General features: G+C 37.6%; 2 protein-coding genes and 1 long non-coding RNA gene across 3 annotated transcripts; 1 reads left to right on the top strand and 2 right to left on the bottom strand.

Annotated features, from left to right (window-relative positions):
- Positions 1–97: 97 nt before the first annotated feature.
- LOC131315559 (uncharacterized) lies at positions 98–3,148 on the bottom strand. Its single transcript, XM_058344688.1, has 4 exons — positions 2,910–3,148; positions 722–1,688; positions 442–645; positions 98–233 (listed from the first exon to the last, which is right to left on the bottom strand). Exons 1-3 carry the CDS (start codon positions 2,961–2,963, stop codon positions 524–526), a joined length of 1,143 nt encoding a protein of 380 aa, XP_058200671.1. The 5' UTR covers positions 2,964–3,148; the 3' UTR covers positions 98–233; positions 442–523.
- Positions 3,149–5,054: 1,906 nt separating this feature from the next.
- LOC131316189 (probable aquaporin SIP2-1) lies at positions 5,055–10,507 on the bottom strand. Its single transcript, XM_058345486.1, has 3 exons — positions 9,918–10,507; positions 5,503–5,760; positions 5,055–5,398 (listed from the first exon to the last, which is right to left on the bottom strand). Exons 1-3 carry the CDS (start codon positions 10,224–10,226, stop codon positions 5,231–5,233), a joined length of 735 nt encoding a protein of 244 aa, XP_058201469.1. The 5' UTR covers positions 10,227–10,507; the 3' UTR covers positions 5,055–5,230.
- A 173-nt stretch (positions 10,508–10,680) lies between these two features.
- Positions 10,681–14,953, top strand: LOC131316190 (uncharacterized). The gene is made up of 3 exons (XR_009197033.1): positions 10,681–10,841; positions 10,949–11,045; positions 14,644–14,953. It is a non-coding gene; the product is annotated as an uncharacterized LOC131316190 (long non-coding RNA).
- Positions 14,954–22,966: the final 8,013 nt, after the last annotated feature.

Raw genomic sequence — 22,966 nt, 5'->3', positions numbered from 1 at the left:
AATATGGACACTTTTAGCACAACATCCTCAACCTGGATCAATTCGAAGACACAAACATCACCTTCCCTTAAATTATCATCCTTTGTGAATCGACGCCATCCGCTGCCTAGGCATCGCGCAGGACCATTTATTCGAACGCAACGGACTGTCCACTTTTTTCCACCAGAAACCTCCAGTTGAATAGACTCTGAAACCCCATGCAGATACTTCTTCGCAAATCTGGCTGGTAGATTCTGCAGAGAAGCAATAACAATTGCGAATATCATTTATATAAGTAAAAGAAGAAAATGCATAAACAAATACAGGAGCAATTTGTTGCAAGAAATATTAGTAGTTGGCTTTAGTGGTACCGAACACATTATAGGACACTTTCACTCAAATGATCAAGGAAGCAACACAAATAGCTCTGGCAATGAATATTCCCTAAATTAAAGAGCTAACCAGAAAAAAAGACCGGTGGACATTGTATGGCTGCAGGATATTCCTAAAAAACGGATTATTCAGCTTGAACATCATGGAGGCATTAACAGCCTTCTCTCTCTCTCTCTTGTGTTTTTACTGGCCGCATCATTGAATCATTGCTAAAATCATTTAAACCAAGCAATTCTTCTTCCTCTTCACACTTTACCTTTAGCTGCTGTCCATCTGCATATAACATCATTGATAAGAAAAATTGTTTGATCCAGCAATTAAATGCAAAAAAATTGTCCCACTATCTTACTTGAATCAGTTCTTTGATTATTTGCTGCATTAGAAGAATTTAATTCGTCTGCGCTCTTCATATGCTTGGTTTCATTCAACTGATAACGAATACGTTTACTTTTTCGAGTTGCCTCTTGCACAAAAACTGAATCCAATTGTTTATGCCCCTCTTTATCTTGCCTATTGATGTGCCTCTTAAGTCTACCACCATTAGAAAGGCAACACTTTCGACCAAAAGGAACTGCTGCCGGTAAATTATCCACGTTCTTCATCACATTCCACTTCTCTTTTTCAGTTTTCTGCACTGACGGCCTATGTGAATTAGACATTTCACTAGCTTTCATTTTGCCTTTCCACGATAGGGTTACACTATCTACTTCAACTATCTTCCCGTGATCTTCCATTTTATATCTTTTATTTCTGGTGAAATACTGGAAATTACATCTCAAGCTCTCCAAGGAAGAAATACATCTTCCACGCTTGTTGATTCTGATAGCAAATTCAGGGGCAAACTCATACATGTCCTGAATCAATGAATGACAGCATCTTTTACCAGTTCTTCTTTTATCCTGACATCCATCAAGAATTCCTTTTTCCAAAGAAACAAGTGCTGGCCTTGATGGACGGCAACTCAATTTCTGAAGAGTGTCATTGCTTCCCCTTTCCCCTTTATGGGAGACTGGACGCTGCATTCCTTTATCTGGTTCATCAGAGATGCTGAGAGTTTTTCGTGGATTGTAAATCTCAGTAGCAGTAAAATCAAATATAAGTACCTTGAACTCCGAATTCCCTTCATAATTGAACACTACAAAAAATCCGCAACCAATAGAGTGGCTCTCGGAAAATTCTTTCCAACCATCAGTAAACCAAAGCATCTCATCAGCTTTTTCTACTCCCACACGCCAAACTTGACCACTGCAAACAGTGAACCTGACCGAGGTAGAGAGTTCATCCCCATATTTCTTTGAGAAATCCTCTGGGATTCTCTGCAGAAACCCGAAATATTACCATAAGTCTCCACCAATTGTGGTCAATGAAACAAGATATGGGTATGGAAGCAGGATGCAATTACAATCCGATATGTATATTACTATATGACAAACGGAGAAACCTAAAAAGCAGGATATGCATCAGCATCTGTTTTGGTTTCAGATCCTGTCCAGTTTTTCTCCTCTTATTCTCTTACTGTACAGCATAAATACCACATATACAGGGTAATTACCGGGTTTACGTATTGGTAGAATCAAATGGAAGTGAGTGCAACTTGTCGCACCGGTGTTAAGATCTTTTGTGTCTGTTTCTTAACCCACACTTGTTATTTTCTCCTATTCTCTGGGAGTTAACTTTTTTTGCGAAAAATGAATATCCAAATAGGCTACTCTAATTCATATATTTTCTGGGAATCATTCCCCTTGGCATCACATACCTATTTCCAGGATTCGTGCATGCACGTATATTGGGACCAATGTTTGAAATATCAGTCATTACGTATTGCATCAGCCAATACGTAGTGGTTTTTGGGATTTCAGAAACCGTCCAGTGAGATGGAAAATCGCATAGGTATCGCCCAATCCCTGTTACCTATGGGTCTGTTCCCGATTCACTGACCAGTTACTACCAATACTCAACCGTTATGGGTTATTAGTTCTTTTCTTTTTTTTTGGTAAAAACTGATTTTTAAGAATTCACGACCACTACAACCACGTATTGTTCAATACTTCTGATACCATTACACCAGGACCGTTATGTTATGTTATGTTACGTGTTCTGATATCATTATTTAAAACCCTGATTGGGACGACACCAAGGTTCCACGGCATGCTATGAGCGCCAAACAGCACCAAGCATACATGTGTCATCACATAACCATCGGCACAAATCTAAGTACTTTCAGATAGTTGGAAAACTTGGAGAGCACCAAGTGGCTACAGAGAGTTGAACTCAGGCATTGACCGAGAATCTAAGTAGTCTTAGATTGTTAGGATTATTCAACAGACCACTTGGAGTTACGTTTGGGCTTATTCCAACTTACTGTCTAACGGGAACCAAAACAAAACACAACTCATAATCATGGCCTTCTTCCTCTGTGTTTTTTTTCATGTCCTTGTTAGCAATTAATATAACCCTTTACTAATCTTTGTTTTTTTCCTGCACTTGACAGAAGAAAAAGGCAAAATCAAGAAAGACAGAGAGACGTATATAGTTACCAGCCTGTGGTAGAGCATGACGGAGGGGAGGATAATCTTATAGAAACTTCCCATTCTGCGGCGCCGGCGATCTTTAACTCTTCTGGGCACAGAGATTCTTTTGGTAATTGGATTTGTTAATGGATTCTCCCTAGTCCTATTGACGTGATGTTGGATTTACACCTTATTTAAGGCTGATTTCCTGGTTTTATTGGTTTTTGGTCCTGCTATTTTTAGGGTACGTTTGGTTTCTACGAGAAATTTTTCAGTGCGGAGCAGCCACCAGCCACGTAGCGCCAAGCACGCATCTCGACCATTCAAACGTGTTTTGGATAGCTCAAATCTATTTGGACTTGAGAAAATGTTTTGATAATTTCACACTCAAAATTTACCCAAACAGATTTGAACCGTCCTAGATAATCCTCGACACCACATGACCGATGCCCACCCGACACTGAAAAACTTCTCGGTTTCTACGTACCAAGAGAAAGGAGTATGAGAAGAAAAGCGTAAAAATCACCGACACCCATGATCAAAAAAATATATATATATATATCACCGACACCCCCAAAGGTTTTCCGTAAGTACAGATTTCCCCCTCCAGGTTTCGAAACCTGGAGAATGATTTCGAACCCCCTAAGATTTTGCGATGTATTTCAATTACACCCAATCGTTCGAAATACTTACACTAGATTGTGTCGGACCCATCTCAGAGTTTCACACAAGTGATCCGAGCCATTTAACTTTTGTATAAAACTTGTTTTTAAGGGTTGTCGTAAAAAATTGACTTAGTCGAATATATCAATAAAAGCTTAATTGACTCGTCAAATTTTTGGTCTCTAAATTCGTGGAACACTAAAAAACAAGTGTTAAACAAATTAAATGATTCTGATCATTTGTATGGGATTCTGAGGTGGGTCTAGCACAATCCAATGTAAGCCAAATTTTTGGTCTCTAAATTCGTGGAACACTAAAAAACAAGTGTTAAACAAATTAAATGATTCTGTTCATTTGTATGGGATTCCGAGGTGGGTCTAGCACAATCCAATGTAAGCCTTTTGAACAATTGGGTGTAATTGAAATGCATCACAACAAAATCTCAGGGGGCTCAAAATACAATAGCAGTTGCCATGTTGTACAGACAAAGTACATCACGCAAACTTGCAAAGAAAAGGAAAGAAAACTACTCCGATAAGGAAAGCGTAATTAAAAGAAAAGTAATACTTACTAAGGCTCCGTTTATTTTGATGTAAAAATCATTTAAAATATTTTTTTTAAAAACAAACTTTAAAATTTTATTTTCTAGCGTTTGATTGGCATTTAAAAAATATTTTCAAAAATTAACAAAATAATATAGAGAGAGAAGAGGGCTTAAACGATGGAGAGATCTGAAAATATTAAAATTGAACGTGAATCAGAACTGACGATCGAGGAACTGATTAACGATTTTTATCATTTTCCTCTTTAATATAATGGGTAGAGAGGAAACGTTCACTAAACCATCTGAATTGAACCAATATTGCCGTCTCCAGCTTTTTGAAAATAGAGCTTGTATTTAAGCTTTTCTATGAGCATTGCAACCAAAACATCATTTGGACTCTGGTTTGGCCCTTGTTTACTGACCTTAATTGCAAAAAAAAAAAAAAACACTTTGTGTACACCACCCTAAGTAAACTGATGCAGATGAATTAGTTTGAGCCGTTTCAGTTCAATGATCCCTGCACATGGCCGATGAGATACATGAACATATCACATTCGCAGCGACAAAATCCCTAGCCAGAAAGGAAATCACAACTTCGACAGGCATCAACACAAACACTAGATTCAGATTGTCCCATCTGCTATCATTGAAGTGTCTGTATGTTAGAGAGGCCCAAAAGGATGTGAAAACATTGACTTTCCCACACAAACGCCACGTGGCGATATCAAAACAAGCCCACATGCTAAGCCATGTTCCACCAAACTTTTTTTTTTTTTTCTTTTTTGGTCGAAATTATTAATGGAGCTGCCTATCAATTAATGTTATTAGCAAAGCAAACGGCTAATGCTAGAGGGGATTAGACTCGGGTTGGCCGAGAAAACCTAAAACTGCTGGCAACGTTTCGAACCTTTGCAAGTTAGCCAAATGCGAATGCTATGTTAAGTGTGCCCGTAGAGTGAGAGACAGAGAGAACCAGTTGCTTGTATCAATAACTCAATGCTTACATATTGGATGCGATGAAAACAATACAATTGCAGGAAGAGTGATTTCCTTCTGACCGATGTCCTGGTGGGTTTTTGGATACTGCAACCTGACTTTCTGCACATATATACAGATTTGAATTCCAAAGTAGGTATCCCCTTTAGTCCGACTTCTTGTTCTTCATGTTTGCCTTGTCTTCTTTGAGCGGCCGGAATAGCAACTTAAATACCCATACTGCCAATAGAGTTGCCTCAATAGGGGCAAGCCAGTAAACAAGTATGTGCTCCTTGGTCCAATGATCCCCTCGAGCATAAGCCCACCCCATTACCTACAAAAACCGAGAAAGCTTTAATCTGCTTTTGCTCAAAATTTTTGAATCCGAAGCAAAGTCAACAAGAAATGAAATCAAAGTTCAGTAGTTAAAGTACTTACAGAGGCTGGGTTCATAACACCACCAGTTAGATCAGAACCAAGTATATGAAGAGCAACCTTGGAGACACTGGAGATCCAAGTCTTCCTATAGAAACTTCCGGGGATATTTCTGTAAAGCCCAAGTGAGATGATCACAATGGCAAATGTCAGAAATCCTTCTGTCAGTGCACCTCGATGCAAGTCAACAGTCAGACGTGGCCCGTGTACCTCAGGAAAGGTCTCAATAATGAGCCTAACCCCAATAATAGATCCCAAGACCTAAAAACAAGTGAAAACAAAAAATGAGTTTTCAATATACGTAAGAACGATGGACAATCTCACCATTAAAAGCTGGACAGCAATTACACATTGCAGTAAAAAAAAACTTTGTAAATGCTCTATTCCCCATGATTGCAGTTTGTGATTCCAATATCTCCGTGTTGATACTGTTAGGCTAGTATTGGATGGCTATTTCGTAGGTTGTATGTGCACCCTTGGAAAGAAGCCAAGCCACTACCACAGAGAGTGCATTGGAAACACAAATAAAGAGTTTGAGAGCTTTAAGTAAGCACTGAGAGAGAAGTAAATATTATGGCACAGCTTTATTGGCAACAGAAACCATAGACCAATACGCACCAAGAAGACAGGAAGAGAACTCAAATGAATCCAGGTTTAGACAACTTGGTTGACCATGGCTTGAGCCTGATCGACTATGGGGCCATACTTAGACTGAATACATCCAGTCTAAGAGCCTGGTCAACTATCCTGGTGATGTGGTCGGCAAGGGTGAAGTACTGAGACTTGTAATTTCTAGCCTTACATACTCAAGTCTAGACACCAGATTGCAATTTGGTCGACCAACTTTCTCTAAAGATTGGATTGAACTGGAACCTATTAAAAATCCCCTGGTGGAAATTTGGGTAAACGTAGTGAAAAATTGGTTCTGGTATGGTGAAGAAATTCCACTAGGTAAGCCAAGAGCATATGCAGGCATAACGGGGACCCAAACAAGCATAATTCATCAGGTTCATCTTGCTTACATTCTAGCACTCAAGTCACAATTATAAATGGATGAATGCCTCTAAAATAAAACTCAATGGTATGCCCTTGCTCCACTCATAAGTTTGGCAATCCAAGTGTGCAATACAAGCATTGATCTTTAACCATTGAGAGATATTTGTTGATGCAAATTAAGAAACAGGACCAAAAGTACTGTGGTCCCATATCATCTAATTAAGCTGTTCCTGAAATCGCCCACATCATGCAATTAAGCTATCTGCCCATCACTTCTCCTCACTCCAATCTCTATGCTGCAAGAGTTCTATAGAAGGGCAACGATCATTTAATCTCGGCAACAGTTTTGGTAAAAAAGTAAAAGTCATTGCATCTAGGATTAGCACCTTATCTCCATTAAGGTAAGTAACCACCTTCTATAGGTTTCTACGTGGCAGGGAGGAGGAGGCAGGTTGCATATCGCAAACAGAGGCTTAGTTTTCTATCTTTCAGCCTTAAAGTTCACGAAACAGTCAGACTACAATACTCAAAGGACATACATACTTCCACTCAGAAATCACTACTTTACCCACTCCCTGTATACCACAAAAACAGTTCCAATCACAGCCTTCTACAGCAACCTCAAGAGAAAAGATTATTGTAAATCCAACAATGCCTACCCATAAACACCAAGGGCCGGCCCAACCACTTAGCAATTTAGGTCCTGACACCTCATTTTTTTGAAGGCCCTGAATTTCTATTACTTAGTCTAAAGGCCTAAGCCTAACCAGAAAGAAAAATAAAAATATTCTTCTAGTACAAAATGCCCTAAATCCTTAAAAGTACAACCTCCTTATCCTAAGACCCTGCAGAAAGATACACATTCCACTTTCCAAAGACTCATTGTTCAAGTCTCCGAAGGTGCCAAAATAAAACTAGAAACATAGTAAAGGTTATCTGGCAATAAGTAACAACATTACTTCCAAAGGCTTAGCATACAAATCCATAATTGAAAGGTCCGAGGAAAAAAAAAAAAAGGATGTTTTGTTTTGAAACGATGGCTCAACCTTCTAAAGCAAAATGTGAAGATAAAATTTGAATATGGCAAGAAAAAAGAGAAAATAAAACAAAACAAAAAAAATGTGCAACAAATTAGTATTACCAATTCTCGAACTCATGATATGATATTCAAATGCTATCAAAGCAGGGACTGGTATATCAATTTTTATTTTTTTTTGATAAGTAAGTAATTATATTAGAAACATGGCATTAAGGGAATGCCGCCCGTATACAAAAAGGCCACCAACACAAAAGGCCCTATACACCACCCCTATTTGACCAAAAAAAACTCAAACCAATCTTATATTCTTTAACTTTGAAACACGTAGCAAGTAGTATGTGTGGTAAAGGCATGTGCTAGTGTATAGTATATACACAAATGAAATGAAATGGAAAATGTTTTTAATATACAGAAAAAGAATGCAGACTGTCAAAATCGCAGAAAATAGACACACAACCCTAGCGCTGGGGTCCAGTGCCTAGCGCTGGGCTTCTGTTCCCATACCAGTTTTGAAAAATGTTTTTGACTGCCCAAACAGTGGATCAATTAGTACAAATGCATGAAAAATGGCTTTTTCAAGTTTGAGGATGTACTTCCAAATGGAACAGCAAGAGACAGTATTAAAAATGAATGAATAAATGCTAGAAATGAACGTTAAGACCCTTGAACTCCACTAATATTGAAAAGATTAGTAGGCCCAGGAGCACAACCTCAGTGTTGGGGAAGGGATGCCCAGCGCTGGACATAGCTTGGCTACATTTTTCCGTAACAGAGGCCAGTGAATACACTAGCCAGCTCGTATCACTGTTTTGAACTCCTGGTTTCCTCAGACGGGCAGAAACCAGAAATGTAGGTAGTTTTCTACCTTTTTGAATGCTTGGTCGAGACTTTGAGATTGATTCGAATGGTTTATGGAGTAGTTTTGGTTAGAGAACGGTGGGGACATATTTTCAGAGTGGACGAATGGAAGAATGAGGATTTTTGGAGTTAAAATGGGATTTTTCTCTCAAGAGAAAAGATAAAAGTAAATCCAACAATGCCTACCCATAAACACCAAGGGCTGGCCCAACCACTTAGCAATTTAGGTCCTAACATCTCTTTTTTTTTTTTGAAGGCCCTGAATTTCTATTTCTTAGTCTAAAGGACTAAGCCCAACCAGAAAGAAAAATAAAAATATTCTTCTTGTACAAAATGCCCTAAATCCTTAAAAGTATAACCTCCTTATCCGAAGACCTGCAGAAAGATACACGTTCCACTTTCCAAAGACTCATTGTTCAAGTTCTCTGAAGGTGCCAAAATAAAACTAGAAACATAGTAAAGGTTATAGAGTAATAAGTAACATCATTACTTCCAAAGGCGTAGAAAACAAAACCTTAATTGAAAGGTCCAAGAAAAAGAAAAAAAGTATGTTTTGTTTTGAAACGATGGCTCAACCGCCTAAAGCAAAATGTGAAGATAAACTTTGAATATGGCGAGAAAAAAGGGAAAATGAAACAAATAAAAAAAAATGTGCTACAAATTAGTATTACCAATCCTTGAACTCATGATATGACATTCAAATGCAATCAAGGCAGTAAGAGGACGTTTCAAAAAAAAAACAAAGGCAGTAAGAGACTGATAAATCAATACAAATATGTAAAGAAGGCCCAAATTTAAAATTTCCCTTACACCTCGAATAAGCTTGGGCCACCCCTAAAACACCTTTTCCTCCATGCAATGATAATCTTTGTAATTTGACTTCGTCTTTGTGAGAGTTAGCCAGCCTATCAGAGAATTCTGTACTCTAAATCTCCATTTATCATCCAATACAATCCAAGCTATAATAGAAAATTGGCGGATTGTAGAAGGTGTTAAAAAAAAGATAGTAGAGTTCACCAGGAAACTCTAACCAAACACCATCCACCAAATTAAAGGCCAAGAGGCCCAAGACAAATATAATAACTGATCTAAACCGAATCAAGCAATATAAGGTTCTCAAAGCAAATTGGACACAGAAAATGAAGATACCCAAAACCTAAAAAATAAATCTCATACTCCCTCCATCCCAAAATTCTGGTCCCAAAAGCGGCGCCTAGCACAGAGGCTCCAACTAATAGGCTGCCTAATCTAGGGTTCGACCATCCCCTAGTGCCTAGGTGGGGACTAGGTGGCCGAGTTTTAGGAAAATGATTTCAAAAAGAGGATAATCAAAGAAATTCATATGAATAAAAATGATGAATTTTCAAGAGGAGAGACAAAAATTGTGGTACAGAGGGGTTATTTCACAATTATAACTAAAAAGATAAAATTGAAGGAAGAATACCCCAAACCATAAAGATTCTAAAAAAATGTGGTTTGAAACCAGAATTAAGCATAAAATGGATTGGAGTATAAAAAAGCCAACCTGAGCAGGAATTCTGGCACCGAAAGAGAAGAGGAACTGAGAGAAATCCCCGGAGAGGGCGGTCGACAGGACGGTGAGGGGATTGTAGGTCCCACCCTTGGTAAGCTTACCCAGGTAGGCGAAGAAGAACATGTTGACGATGGAGAGAGCATACTTGACGGCCTCACCCGCGGCGTCGTGGTGGTGGAACCCTAGGACGTCGTACGCCAACATCTTGTACAGCACCCCCGACCATACCCACATGAAGGATATCGCGAAATCCGACACGATTAAACGCAGTCCCCCGCCATTACCGTTGCCGCCGGCCATTTTCTTGATCGAATCTTGATTGATGGTCGATCAATCTATAGCTGACTTTTTGGTTTGGCACCTGGGTTTTTCTTTTTCTTTTTTTTTTTTGGGTTTGTTCTTTCCACTGTATTCCACTGGTTCGTTGGAATTTCTCTCTCTGGTTCGTTGGAAATTTCTGTCTCTCTCTCTCTCCGCGGCCGTTAGGGAGGCATGGGTCTTTGTGTTTTCGTGGGTTTTTCCTCTTTCCCACAAGACCACCAATTGATGGAAGTTGGGTAAATGACGCTTCTGGTCTGTGTAGTTCTGGGAAATTTTCGGGTAAGATCTCTGTGAGCATGACGTCTTTCGCGGACACGACGTTGACTTGGATCTTCCTAAGATCGCATCTTGAAGGTGCTACGTTTACTTTGCCGCAACTCGCTCTTCGGAGACGCGTTTTTAAGCCCGGTTTAAAGTGTCATTTCGATTACACATGGAAAATCCCTCCTTCACTTTCAGTCACTCTGTGAAAACGAGTTCGCTGTCCCGAAAATGGCGAATCTGAATCAGAAACAAACATTGAGTCGGCCATGGTTCCTGGAAGTGATACCTCTCTTGGTAGTCTTGCTAATTGCAGCTCACGTCGCCGCCTTGGTACCCTCTTCCTTTTTGTTCCCACCGCTTATCAATTTCTCTGTACTAGTAACAGATCTCTGACCTAATCTATCTTCCATTGCATATGTATGAATACGCGCGTGTAGGTTTATTGGATTTACAGAGTAGCTACTGAGAAACAACCTCAAAGAAGGAAAGAGCACTAAAATTGAAGCACTTGATTTTGCACTTGCAGCAGACAAGGTAAAGCCCTAATTCACAGATTTTAGGGTTCAACAACATCTTAATTGTTGAATATATGAATAAAGAGAGAGAAATTGTATAACAGGTTCCGTACCCATGCAATCCCGATCGAGGTGTATGGGCGGGAAGGACCGGAGGCAAACCGTATCTCTAGCAATATATGTACAAATGTACAAAATGGCTGCTCTGAAAATAAAGTATCAGAGACGTAGTGCCCTTATACCTTAAAATATGGAGGAACTTAAGGGATTGCCCCAAATGAAGGCCGTAAGGCATCAGAGGGTAGGCCTAGAGACCCAATTCAATTTCTCTCTCTCTCTCTCTCTCTCTCTCTCTCTCTCTCTCTCTCTGTGTGTGTTGTGAATCTCTAGGAGTATTTGTTTTCATCCCACGTGTAGGAGTATTTGTTTTCACCAAAATTATTGTACTTACTTGAAGTTGGGGAAATAGAGGTGAGCCAAGCTTTATGATGAATGCCTGTTCTTTACTTGGTTTACATCCCATGTTTGTTAGCTGGAGTCTATTCCAATTATTTTGATAGGTTTTTTGCTTTGTTGGGACATGTTGGCTTGGGTGGAAATGCAGATAGAAAAACTTACATATACCGGATACTTTGTGGTTCTGTATGTACAAATGTATGTTTGGGTTAAATTGAGGATAGAAACATAGATATAACATACTTTATGGTTCTGTATGTACGAATGACGTGTGGGTGAATTTGAGGATAGAAACTTAGATATATCAGACTTTGTGATTCTGTATGTACGGATGGTGGTTTTGGTTTTAGGGTAACTTTTGGTATGGCTCTGGACTATGAGTGTATTAGATTTGATGGGTTACCAACAATGATTGTTTTTATTTGATCTCCCTTCTTATACAAACCCTGGGTTTGCACGTGGTGTATGATCATTTGTTGTTCGATGTCTCTATAAGAATGTGTAAAAGCTGTAAAATTGTGTCCGAGATTGTTCATGTTATTTGTTTTCTCTTTTCCTATACAAGTATGAGAATAGAGGTTATGTTGGAGGCTCTTGTGTTAATTGGCTATAGGCTCTAAGTTTACCGCTTAAGTAACTGTCATTTATGATATAGCTCAGTGTTGATGGGTCTTTGTGTTCATGTAGTTATAGTTTAATATATTATTAGTTACGAAAGACCACTCAATGTGCCCATAAGGAAGAGCGACCTGATTACTCTTAAAAGCAAAAAATATGTTGTGGAGAAGACAAAATTTGACATGGGATTTTGGTAAAAGAAGAAGATACTATGTTGTTACACTTAACTAAAGAGGTGGCGTAGCAGAAAATGGTTGGATTCTTGTATCTGACCTCAAATGTTTGATACGCGAAGCTTAGGTTCACTGTGGTTTGGAACGCAAAGCTTCAAGGCAATCAGACTTGATTTCACTTGGGCTCGTATTTCTTGCAGTTATCCTCACAAAAGGAGAGATTTCTTCAGGCTTATAAATGTATTTCACCACACGTTGGCGCGAACAATTTGCCAATTGAAGAGCTAGCATACTAGTTCTAGTTCTAGTTCTAGTTCTAGATCTCTCTCATTAAATATTGCAGCTATATTTCATCGGGAAAAGGATTACCAACATCAATAGAGGCCTGTCAACTGCAGGAGCTATGTAAAAAATCATGTTTAGACCAAAATTCCTTTGGAACATTACCAGAAAGGCCCATGAACCGATCTTAACAAATTTTTAGGGACAGTTTGGGATGCCATTTCCTATAATCATCTATGGACCCGTAGACTGGCAGGGTTCTCATTACATGTTGGTTTAAAAACTTCATAGTCCAGTGCACCTTCTTTAAGTCAACTGCACCTTCTTCATCAAATGGGAAGAAGCAGCAGTCAAAATAGACCGGATATCAACTATCCCAAATTGCGCTTGTAGAAATGTCCTTCACAGCTTGATACAGTAAATCATTTGCCCTAGGGTTTGATATCAACCAAGCATTCTTTGAGTTTCTGATATCCAAAGATCCGTAATTCTTTGGTTGGACTAACAAAAGCTCTGTCATCTTCAGTGGTTCGGTGGAAAGTACACGTGTGTCAGCTTGTCTGATTATTATTTTCTTGTACGAACAACGTTGTCAAAGATTTTAGATTTCTTCTGCTCTGTGTCATCACCTTTTCTCCCTTATAGCAATCCCCATTGGCCTCCCCTTGACGGATTTCAGATATAAGTTTCATTCTTTCCGAACTTATTACGAAACATCGATTGATGTTGGTCAAAAATGTCAGTGATTGAGGCTTTCTGTTCCATTCAAGCATCACTTCAGCATCACATTTGCTAACATGAGTGAATCCTAGGCTAGATATTTGTTGATGCACAGTGCACCTAAAAATGAATAGAAGGTTTTCCATGGCCAGTAAGATTATTAAATTTTGGTGTCTGTGAAGAGTTTCCGACCGATCTTAACCAATCCTAAGATTAACATATGTTGCCGCACAATGTATATTGTAATATTGCATTAGTTAGCCAACCCCAATTAATTGGAACTTAAGGCTCAATTTGCTTTGTATAGATGTTGCATTAGTCCAGTTTGGCCAATAATTTCTCTTTTAATGATTGATTCCTTGCTGTGAAGCACCAACACTCCTAGAAGTCACCATATACGTGTCCGATACACCGGGACACGGCAAAAGGTACGGGACAGACCACGTGACATGTCCATTAAATTATTTCATTGGGACATGGGCAGGCACACAGAAGGGACGTTTAATTTATAATTTTTTTATTTTTCATTTTTTTGGGGGTGGAGTAAATATGTATTACTTCTAGTATTTGGGTTACTAGTTTAATTTGATGTATATAGATATTGATGTTTCATGATTCCATATACATTTGTTTTTCTGAACGGCGAAGAAAATTTTCATTCATTGTAAACGATCTAAACATGAAATCAATACAATAGGAGAAGAAATGCATTGAGAGAGCTTCGAGGAGTACAATAAATCTCCTCATGTTGCCACTCGCAAAAACTTAACCTACCTCCAAGCCACACGATTTTGTTTTAAAACAAACAACAAAATAAAACACAACATTCATGATTCCATATATAACTATGTTTTCACTAGTTTAAATAATTTTTTGTATATATATTTTTTATTTTTGCCTTGTCCCCCGCCGTGTCCGTATACCCATTTTGTTAGAAATCCTGTGTTCTCTATCCATATCCGTATCCGTGCTACATAGATTCATTGGCATGAATGCTTCGACTTTGTTCTACACCCATAGAAACTGTTTCTGATTTGGACCTAACTTAGATAGAGACGGAATAATTATCGGGTTTTGATTTATTTATTTATTTGGTAAGGTAAATTTATTGAAGAAACCAAACAAGGTACAAAATCACTGGAGCATACCTGAGAAGCAACAAGGAAAACAAATCAACAGTCAGGCTTTGATTTGTTTAAGCTCTTTTCTTATTTAAACTTAGCTTGCCTATGTCCTTGTAGATTCCTTACAAGTTACAAACAGCACTTGGTTTACTACTGCAAGTCTCTCAATGCATATTGTTTTTGAGCCAACTGTAATTTATGCATTGTCTTCTTTTCTAAAATCAGGGCTAATTACCTTTCGCAGGGAATATTCAGTTGGGCAGTAGTTTTCCTCACGCACTTTGCAAGTTTCTTGGGCAATGTTGTTTAGAAGGGATCCCAGTTTTCTGTTCTTCAGCTTGTAAGTTCCTTATGTTAAATCTTTCCAATTTGTTCTTTTCTGTTTGATGGGTAGACACTAGCACTAGGTCCAAAGATAAAATGTGTATCTGTTGTGTGTACGTGTGGGAAAGTTATCCTCTGTGACAAACCTTTGTAACCTTAATTTTCTTTTGGTACCGGTGAAAGGCATAATTGTTGTGGCTTCAATAACATGCTGCAGTCTGTTGTGGGAACTGTAACGTCTCATGCATGTGAAATGTCCGAGGAAACTTTTTTTTGAGCTTATTATTTAATAAAAGTTGTAAAGAAATTGAAGAAATTTGCTGAATACCACATGGGAAACGAGTGAGAAGTGGATACGAAATATGCACTGCTTCACTTGAAACAGTTTTCTGCATGGTTATATTCTGAATAATTACTATTCTTATAATTTCGGTTACTCTCTTAACTAGAGACTTTGCACATTCAATGCTTGTGCTGTGAAAATCTTGTAAACATTAGAGCTTACTTGGTCTCCATCGAAACCTAAAGAAAGTGCGAGATGAGAAAACTATTCAATTGGAGTTGTAGTAACCAAAACCTGAGGAACTGAGAGGAGATAACACTGAAGCAGTTTGTACCAAATTCGACATAAAAGTAGTGTGGCACTGCTTCATTTTCGATTCTCTGTAGCTGGGTTATTCCCCTTAGATTTCCCATCAACTGGCCACACAATTTTGTAGGACTTCGGTGGGTGCTTTATCATGCTTTCTATGTGTATATAATCAATTTCTTTGATTTGATCATTTGTTTACAAAGGAAAATTGATTTTGCACTCCACCTTATTTAAAGGGGGTCGATACTCCCTGAAAAGGTTTTGTTCCTGCCTCAAATATCAGATATCGGTTACCCTCCTTTCTCATCTCACTCTTCTCTACTTTAGTAGGACACCGGTTCTGATACATCCTTTTGGAACCTCATTCTTTCGAGCACCAAACATTTTGATGAGTGGTGTTGCCATTTTTTTTTTTGTCAGAAACTTTGTTTGCTGAGCAGAAATCTAGAAATCGAAAGCAAAGTGATACCCTATACTGAGTGGTTAACTCATCCAATGCATGGAGGGAAACAACAATGAACGAGCAATTGCCCCGATTACTGATTTTCCATGGCAATCAAATTCAGATTATCGATGCAGTAGGACTCCAATTTGGCAAACCTTGATTCAATGAGCTTGTCTACGACAGTCATATATGACTGATTCAATAGAATTCAAGTAGAATATTTAGTGTGATCGGGGTGAGATCTGAAATGGTTTTTGGCGGTGGGTTCAGAAGGGCTACAAGCAAAGGTAACTGGGGGAAGGTTTATGCGAGGAATACGCAGAATCCTAACAAGGGTACATGTGATACGAATCCGGGAAAAAAAAAAAAGTCACAAGAAATACAAGATTGTGGCTCACCCGGTTAGGGGGGTTTCGCGGGTCTCTACCGCTGTTTCACTATGAAGAACATCACGGTTGCCCTAAATCAGCACATTGTGAAGCTCTAAGGATAAAGGGCTATTGATGAAGAAAAAGGAGGAGCAACGTTAGAATAAAGAATAGGGAAGATCTATAATTGTTCCTTGAAATACTCTTCAAAAGGCAATGCCCTTACCCCAAGTGCTTTTTTTAAGAAATGACAAAAACTCATGCAATATATAGGTTAAAATGTTAGTAAGATACTATTGGATAGCGGCACCATGTTGTGCACATTCGGGCTGTCCGTTCGGCAATTTAACGATCTAGATTTTATTTCGGCAATGAACGACTTAGATGCTCGGATGGTGGAGTCATAGATTTGGAGTGTTGGAGAAGCGAACGGACGGCTCAAATCACCATCTCCCGGTTGACTACCACGTCTCGAACTCGAGACTTTGGTGAATTTGGATCAAGCATCCAACCAACTAGACGAGCTCATCCCAACTGCTTTATCGACACAATTGTATTGCTGACATTTGCAATGACGTCGCCTATTTCTGCTCCTCTAATTTTCTCTCTACAAAAAGTATTACAGTATTCCTTTAATATTGCCTTTGTAAAAGTAAGATATTTGTTGCGTAATGATTTCTTCTTTTTTGTTTTTGGAATGTACAATACAGTCTTGGTTAGTACGCGTTGCGTTTTGGGGTCTTCAGGTTGGTACTGGGCAATGAGATATACAGAACCGTGCTGCCCACTTCTAAGTCGTCGGATGCATAATCCGATGGCTCGGATCTCATCTCGGCAACCAACGATCGAGAGCTGTTCATTGTCGAGATGAGATCCGAGCTGTCGGATGCACGATCACTGCACAGCACCATCCCCTAATTCATTTTTAATAGGGAATTGATTTTGCCACTTCCCTTTTTTATTAATGTCTCACATTCTCTTACAAAAACAAATCATCTTATATAAACACAAAGGAGAGTGACATTAACAAAGAGAAGAGTGACAAAATCACTCCCCTTTAAATAAGGCGAATAGCCCTTTCCAGCTCCTGTTATTCCCACCCATGCACGCCGGATCTGCCTTCTCCTTTATGCTATCTAAAGCTATCTAGATACGGCTAACTCGATAATAAGAACAGTACTCAAAAGTGAACTTGGGAGTTTTTTCAGGTTATTGGGTGATCGGCTAAATTTATCTATGCTAAAGGTTCTATTCTTGATCACCACTATCCCCTAACCCTCTTAGTATATGCTATACCTTTTTCTTTTCTTTTTTTGTAACTTAGTTTGAAATAAAAAAAAGACTAACCGAATATACAGCCTACAAGGGGCATACCTCTGGAGAAAAAAAAACAAAAAAGAAAAGGAGAAAATATAAAAAACCTAAAAAATACATAGCAGATATCCAATAACGCTCAAAGCACACTTCAAAAAAGCAACACAAATGACAAACAAGCCTTAACTCCTTGAAGCCTTCAACATCTTTATTTTCTCTCGAAGCTTCTTCCTGGTTTCACCTCTAGCGGGCGTAGGTGATGTGGAATCACCCACCACCTGATTCAAGCTCTGATGAGGTCCAATGAAATCGCCTTCCAAAGGGATCCTTTGCTTCTTTTGGTTGATTTAATTCGGGAAAGAACAGAGCAAAATTTCTAGTGAAAGTTTTTTTCTTTAATTTTAACCGCTGAACTCAAATTCTGGAGCCGTCCCGGGTGGGGTGATGGGCTAAATTTATCCACGTTAACTTGTTAAGGGTTCGATTCTTGATCACCACTTATCCCTAACATTCTTAACATATAGTCCAACACGAAATTAAGGAATTGGGAGATAATGCTGTGCAGTGGTGTGCGCAGCACCGTGCTACGTACCTCTGAGCTATTGGATCGTGCATCCAACGGCTCGGATCTCATCTCGGCAATAAATGGCCTTCGATCGTTGGTTGTCGAGATGAGATCCGAGTCGTCGGATCGTTGGTTGTTGAAGTCGAAATTAAGAAAGAGGAGGGTTTTCTTTGCTTCTTTTTGTTGGTTTTAATTTGGGAAAGTGCAGAACAACAATTATAGTGAAAGCAAGAGAGGGTTTTCTTAACTTCTACTTTGCTTTCATTCTCTCCTTTATCTCCTTTTTTCTTAATCTTTGTTACTTTATGTTGATTCCAAAGTACTTTTCGTTTACTCCCTTTTTCTCATAGTCTTACTCTTGTAATATTCTAAGTTTTGGGAGGCATGAAATAATTACTTTGCATTCAAACTAGGTTAACACTAATCTTCCAAATTAACTTGGAAGTCTTATATTTCAACAAATTTTAAAGGATTTAAAATGGTGTATTAGCAATTCTACGAATGGTGGAGTATCTCTAGCAGAAGTAACAAATGTCAAAAACTAAGAAATTTGAAGGTTCGATCATATTTTAGGAACTCCGGCTGAACTTCCAAAAGTTAACGTCCAACCCTTCGAATTTCTATCCTCTAGAATTTGAAGGTTGAGCAACACAACCTTCAAATATTAAAGAATAGTACAAATTTTATTTCATTTCATTTACTTTTGAATATAAATGTAATTTGAATGTGTATTTATTGCCCAGGTTGGGTGATTGCCTACAAATACTAATTATTCTTTCCTTACCAAAGTTTTGGAGAAAAAAAAAATTCGCTCTCCTAGATTTTTTTTAATCTTAACATGAGTTGTATAAATGTTCAAAAAATGGCTTCTATAATCCAGAAAATGTCTTTCTTAGATGATGGACAATTAATTTCCTTATCAATCCTCTGAACCACTTTGAAGAGACATTGGAAGTTTAGAACCGATGCTCGCCTATAATTAAAATTATCTTCCAATTTTGATTCTTTCCTCTTTTCTTTCTTTGGCTTTTAATAATCCCCTTTTTTAAGTAATTAAAATTAATCATTATTTCAGGAATCCTCTTTTTCAAGAGAGAGGAACGGGTTTTATCTCTTCAAAAATTTAAATCAAAAGTAAAAATTTAATGATTGCTCTTTTACATAAATAATTCCACAAACACAAACTCATATGGGTGGAAGGCTCCATACTGTGTAAAATTTCCAAATCGGAGTAATGTATTACTCCCTCCGTCCCTTATTTATAGTCTAGTATTTCATTTTGGGTTGTCCCTCAATAAGTGTCCATTTTGTAAAGTTAGTGGGTAAAAGTTGGTGAATTGTCTATTTTGTCCCTAAAAGTAGATTCCATTTTAAAAAGTAAGTGAGTAAAAGTGTAAGGATGATGGGCAAGTAGGGAAAGTAGAGAAAAAAGTTGATGTGATAGGTATAATGATGATGTCTTTTTAATAAGTTGAAATTATGAAGCAGGACACTTAAAAAGGGACGGAGGGAGTACTATTCATGTTACTTTTCTTCAAGGTCCGTTTGATTAGCGAGAAAAATATAATAGAAAGTGAAAATGAGAAAAAAAATTGAAGTAAAAGAAAAGAAAAAGAAAATTAATTTTTTCTCCTTGGATCTGTTTGATTAGGATGAAAGTTTTGCAAGAAAATAACAAAGCTAAAGTAAGTACTGTTGATTCTCGTAAGAAAATAAAATTTTTTCACATTTTTTGTGAAAAAAAGTAAGACAAACTCTCTAGCTTTAAAAGGTTGTACGAGAAAAAAAAAAATTTCTATCACTTTCTAGAATATTCTTACTTCAGTGAACACTAAAAATAACATTTCTCTTTATATTTTCAACCATTTTCTTGTTAATCAAATAGACCCAAGTGTTTTCTAAATGACATTGATTCTTTAATTATGATGTTAGAGATAAAAGTCAAAATTGTATTTTGATTCCGGTGACACTCATCAAGTATAGTTTCAAAAGCCACGTGGCCCAGTTTGCCGACGTCGGATGATTTAATTTTATATATTTAAAGCAAATGACCTAATCAAAACACTTTGGCCCTTTGCATCATAATACTAATAAATGCCTCCCAAATCCTCCTCATCTATTTGTCTGTATTTGAGTGAAAGAAAACTGTGGTACATCATCTGGTGGACACTAAATGTGCACCGGATCGTGCGGAACCCCGAGCTGAATCTCACACAAATAATCGGAGCCATTCAATTTTTCTAGATCATATTTTTAAAAGTTTCTTTAAAACATCAGCTCATTTAAATATTGAAAAGACCTATTTGGTTTTCATCCCTGAACTGGCAGAAAAAATAATTGAATGAATCGATTAAGATGAATGAGCTGAATCACGACCCTTAAGAATAATACTTCAAACAAACTAAACGGCTCTTTGATCATTCGTGTGATCTCGTGAAATGGGTCTCGGGCAATTCGGTGTACATCGAATGGTGTACCATAGGCTGTCTCATTGAAGTCACCGTCTTTGAACGTCGCCATCGATGAAGTTAACACACCGTATAAAGTCGTGAGTACGTCACAGCATAGTTTGTTTCCCTTTCACTCCTTGTCCTTCTTTCCAATATATCTTTCCCGTTGCCAGCCCGTAAATTTACAAACACTGCCATTCTTTTTCCCATTCTCTAAAATGCAATTTATCTTCCAACGAAAAACGTTCAAGTAGAATTAATTGATACATGCCCGGTCGCCCCCTCCTCCACCCATTTTTATTTAGCAAAATAAAAATAAGGGTGCTGACGGAGAGGGTACGAAAAATGTACTGACCTGATGTGTGGGCTCTCAATTTGAGTCTGCCACATAGATCCATAGATGATTGAAAACATTTATTTTGTAAAGTATATGTTAACTTAACATGTGAAAAATTACGTCAATCACATATCAATAAGTGCTTAATCAATTCTACTAATTTCCAATTCATAGTGTTGAGTCCAGAATTCTGACGAAGCTGCATTATGAGAAAATAATCAAGGAATGTAGAATGCAAAAACCACCACTAGATTAATTAACTTTTTGAATGTTAGTCAAAATTTTAAATTATATATTTTCTATAAAATTTATTAGCACATATTATCCAAACATTTTTACAAATTTTAATTGTAATTCAAAAAAATTTATATTTAACAATACACACTCCAGAATTTTTAAAATAAATTGATTCCTAGTGTTTGCCAAACACCCAATACACCGCCATGCACCACGCCCCATACATGATACACTCCCATACACCATGGGGCTGATCTAAGGTTTACATCATTGCTAACTTTCATCCTAGATTTGATTTTCGAATACTTTTTTTTGGCATGTAAGAAGTGTTAATTGTTAGTGAGATTTGATTATTGATCTTGTTCATGGGAGGTTTGTGGTGTCTACTGACCTGGCTATCACCCTACTTGTTTTCGAAATTTTTTATTTCATTAACGAAAAAGAAAAAAATTACAAGAATGGAGCTTAAATTGTCTAGGTGAGTAATCCTCTCTGTAACCAATCTATTTTTCTTTTTCCGCTTCGTTTCTCAATGCCTAATATTAAGGGTACAGACTTAGTGGGTGCAGACGGTGTACGTACGCTATGTGGGGCCCACTTTGGGGTTCCATACTATGATCAGATTTGGTGATAAATTTTAGATCCCAACTTCTGAATGAAAATTTGGAAGTTTTCATCAAATATTTACACATATATATTCTAACTTTTGAATGAAGAATAATGCGAGGGTATCCCCGTCTTGTCTGAGGGATACTGTATCATCCCTATGACATAACCATTCGAAAGTATAATATAATATTAAAACATTCAGAAAGGGATGATGCTATGGCGTCTCCGGTCATTTTGGGAACACCGTAATTTTTAGCATAACTTCATCATTATAAGCATAACTAAAACCCATTATAAGTATAACAAAATCCAAATAAGACGTAACCAAGAAATATCCAAAAGACCAACCAATGCACAACCAAACCCAACCAAGGCATAACAAGCAAGTTATGTCTTGCTATGATTCTGTTATACTTGTAATGATTTTTGGTTATACTCATAATGGTTTTATTATGTCAAAAGTTATGGTGTCCCCAAAATGACCGGAGACACCAAAGTCATTCCCTTCAGAAAGCATAACACTTTTCAAAAAATGGTATAATATTTTTAGGGAATGACTTCGGTGTCCCCAGTCATTTTGGGGACACCGTAACTTTTGGCATAACAAAACCACTATAAGCATAACCAAAATCTATTATGAGTATAACCAAAACCATTATAAGCATAACAGAATCATAACAAGACATAACTTGATTGTTATGCCTTGGTTAGGTTTGGTTATGCCTTGATTGATTTTTTGGATATTCCTTGGTTATGTATTGTTTGAGTTCTGTTATGTTTGTAATGAGTTTTAGTTATGCTCATAATGGTAAAGTTATGCCAAAAATTACGGTGTCTCCAAAATGACCGGGGACACCATAGCATCATCCATATTTTTATTATTGTGGTGTTCACCTAAAAAAATGTTATGCTATTATTACGGTGTCCTTTCAAAATAGCGTAACATAACCACATGAAGTCATAACTATTAACCATACATAAGCATAATTTGAGAACATCGTAAAAGAATACCGTATTCTCAAGTTAAAAGTTTGAATCAAATACTTATACATATATTTAATTAAACAGATTTTAATAAAATCAATTGAATAATATTTTAAAATTTATTAACGAATCAGACCATTTTAAAGGTTTCGGGAGTGGGCCACACAAGGCTACATAGAACGAGAACGTGTATGTATCCACTAGGTCCGTACCAATAGTGGAATGGTCTATTCTCAACAACCAATCTCTCACACCCACGTATCCCAACCGTGTCACCCCCAATAGTCTTTAAAAATTAAAAAATTACAAATACTGTAAAATTTGATGACAAAAGAGAGAAAA

Source organism: Rhododendron vialii, chromosome 2a, assembly GCF_030253575.1.
Source record: "Rhododendron vialii isolate Sample 1 chromosome 2a, ASM3025357v1".
NCBI classification, from domain to species: domain Eukaryota; kingdom Viridiplantae; phylum Streptophyta; class Magnoliopsida; order Ericales; family Ericaceae; genus Rhododendron; species Rhododendron vialii.
The sequence above is the reverse complement of the archived record's forward strand: the minus strand, read 5'-3'. Positions and strand labels throughout refer to the sequence as shown.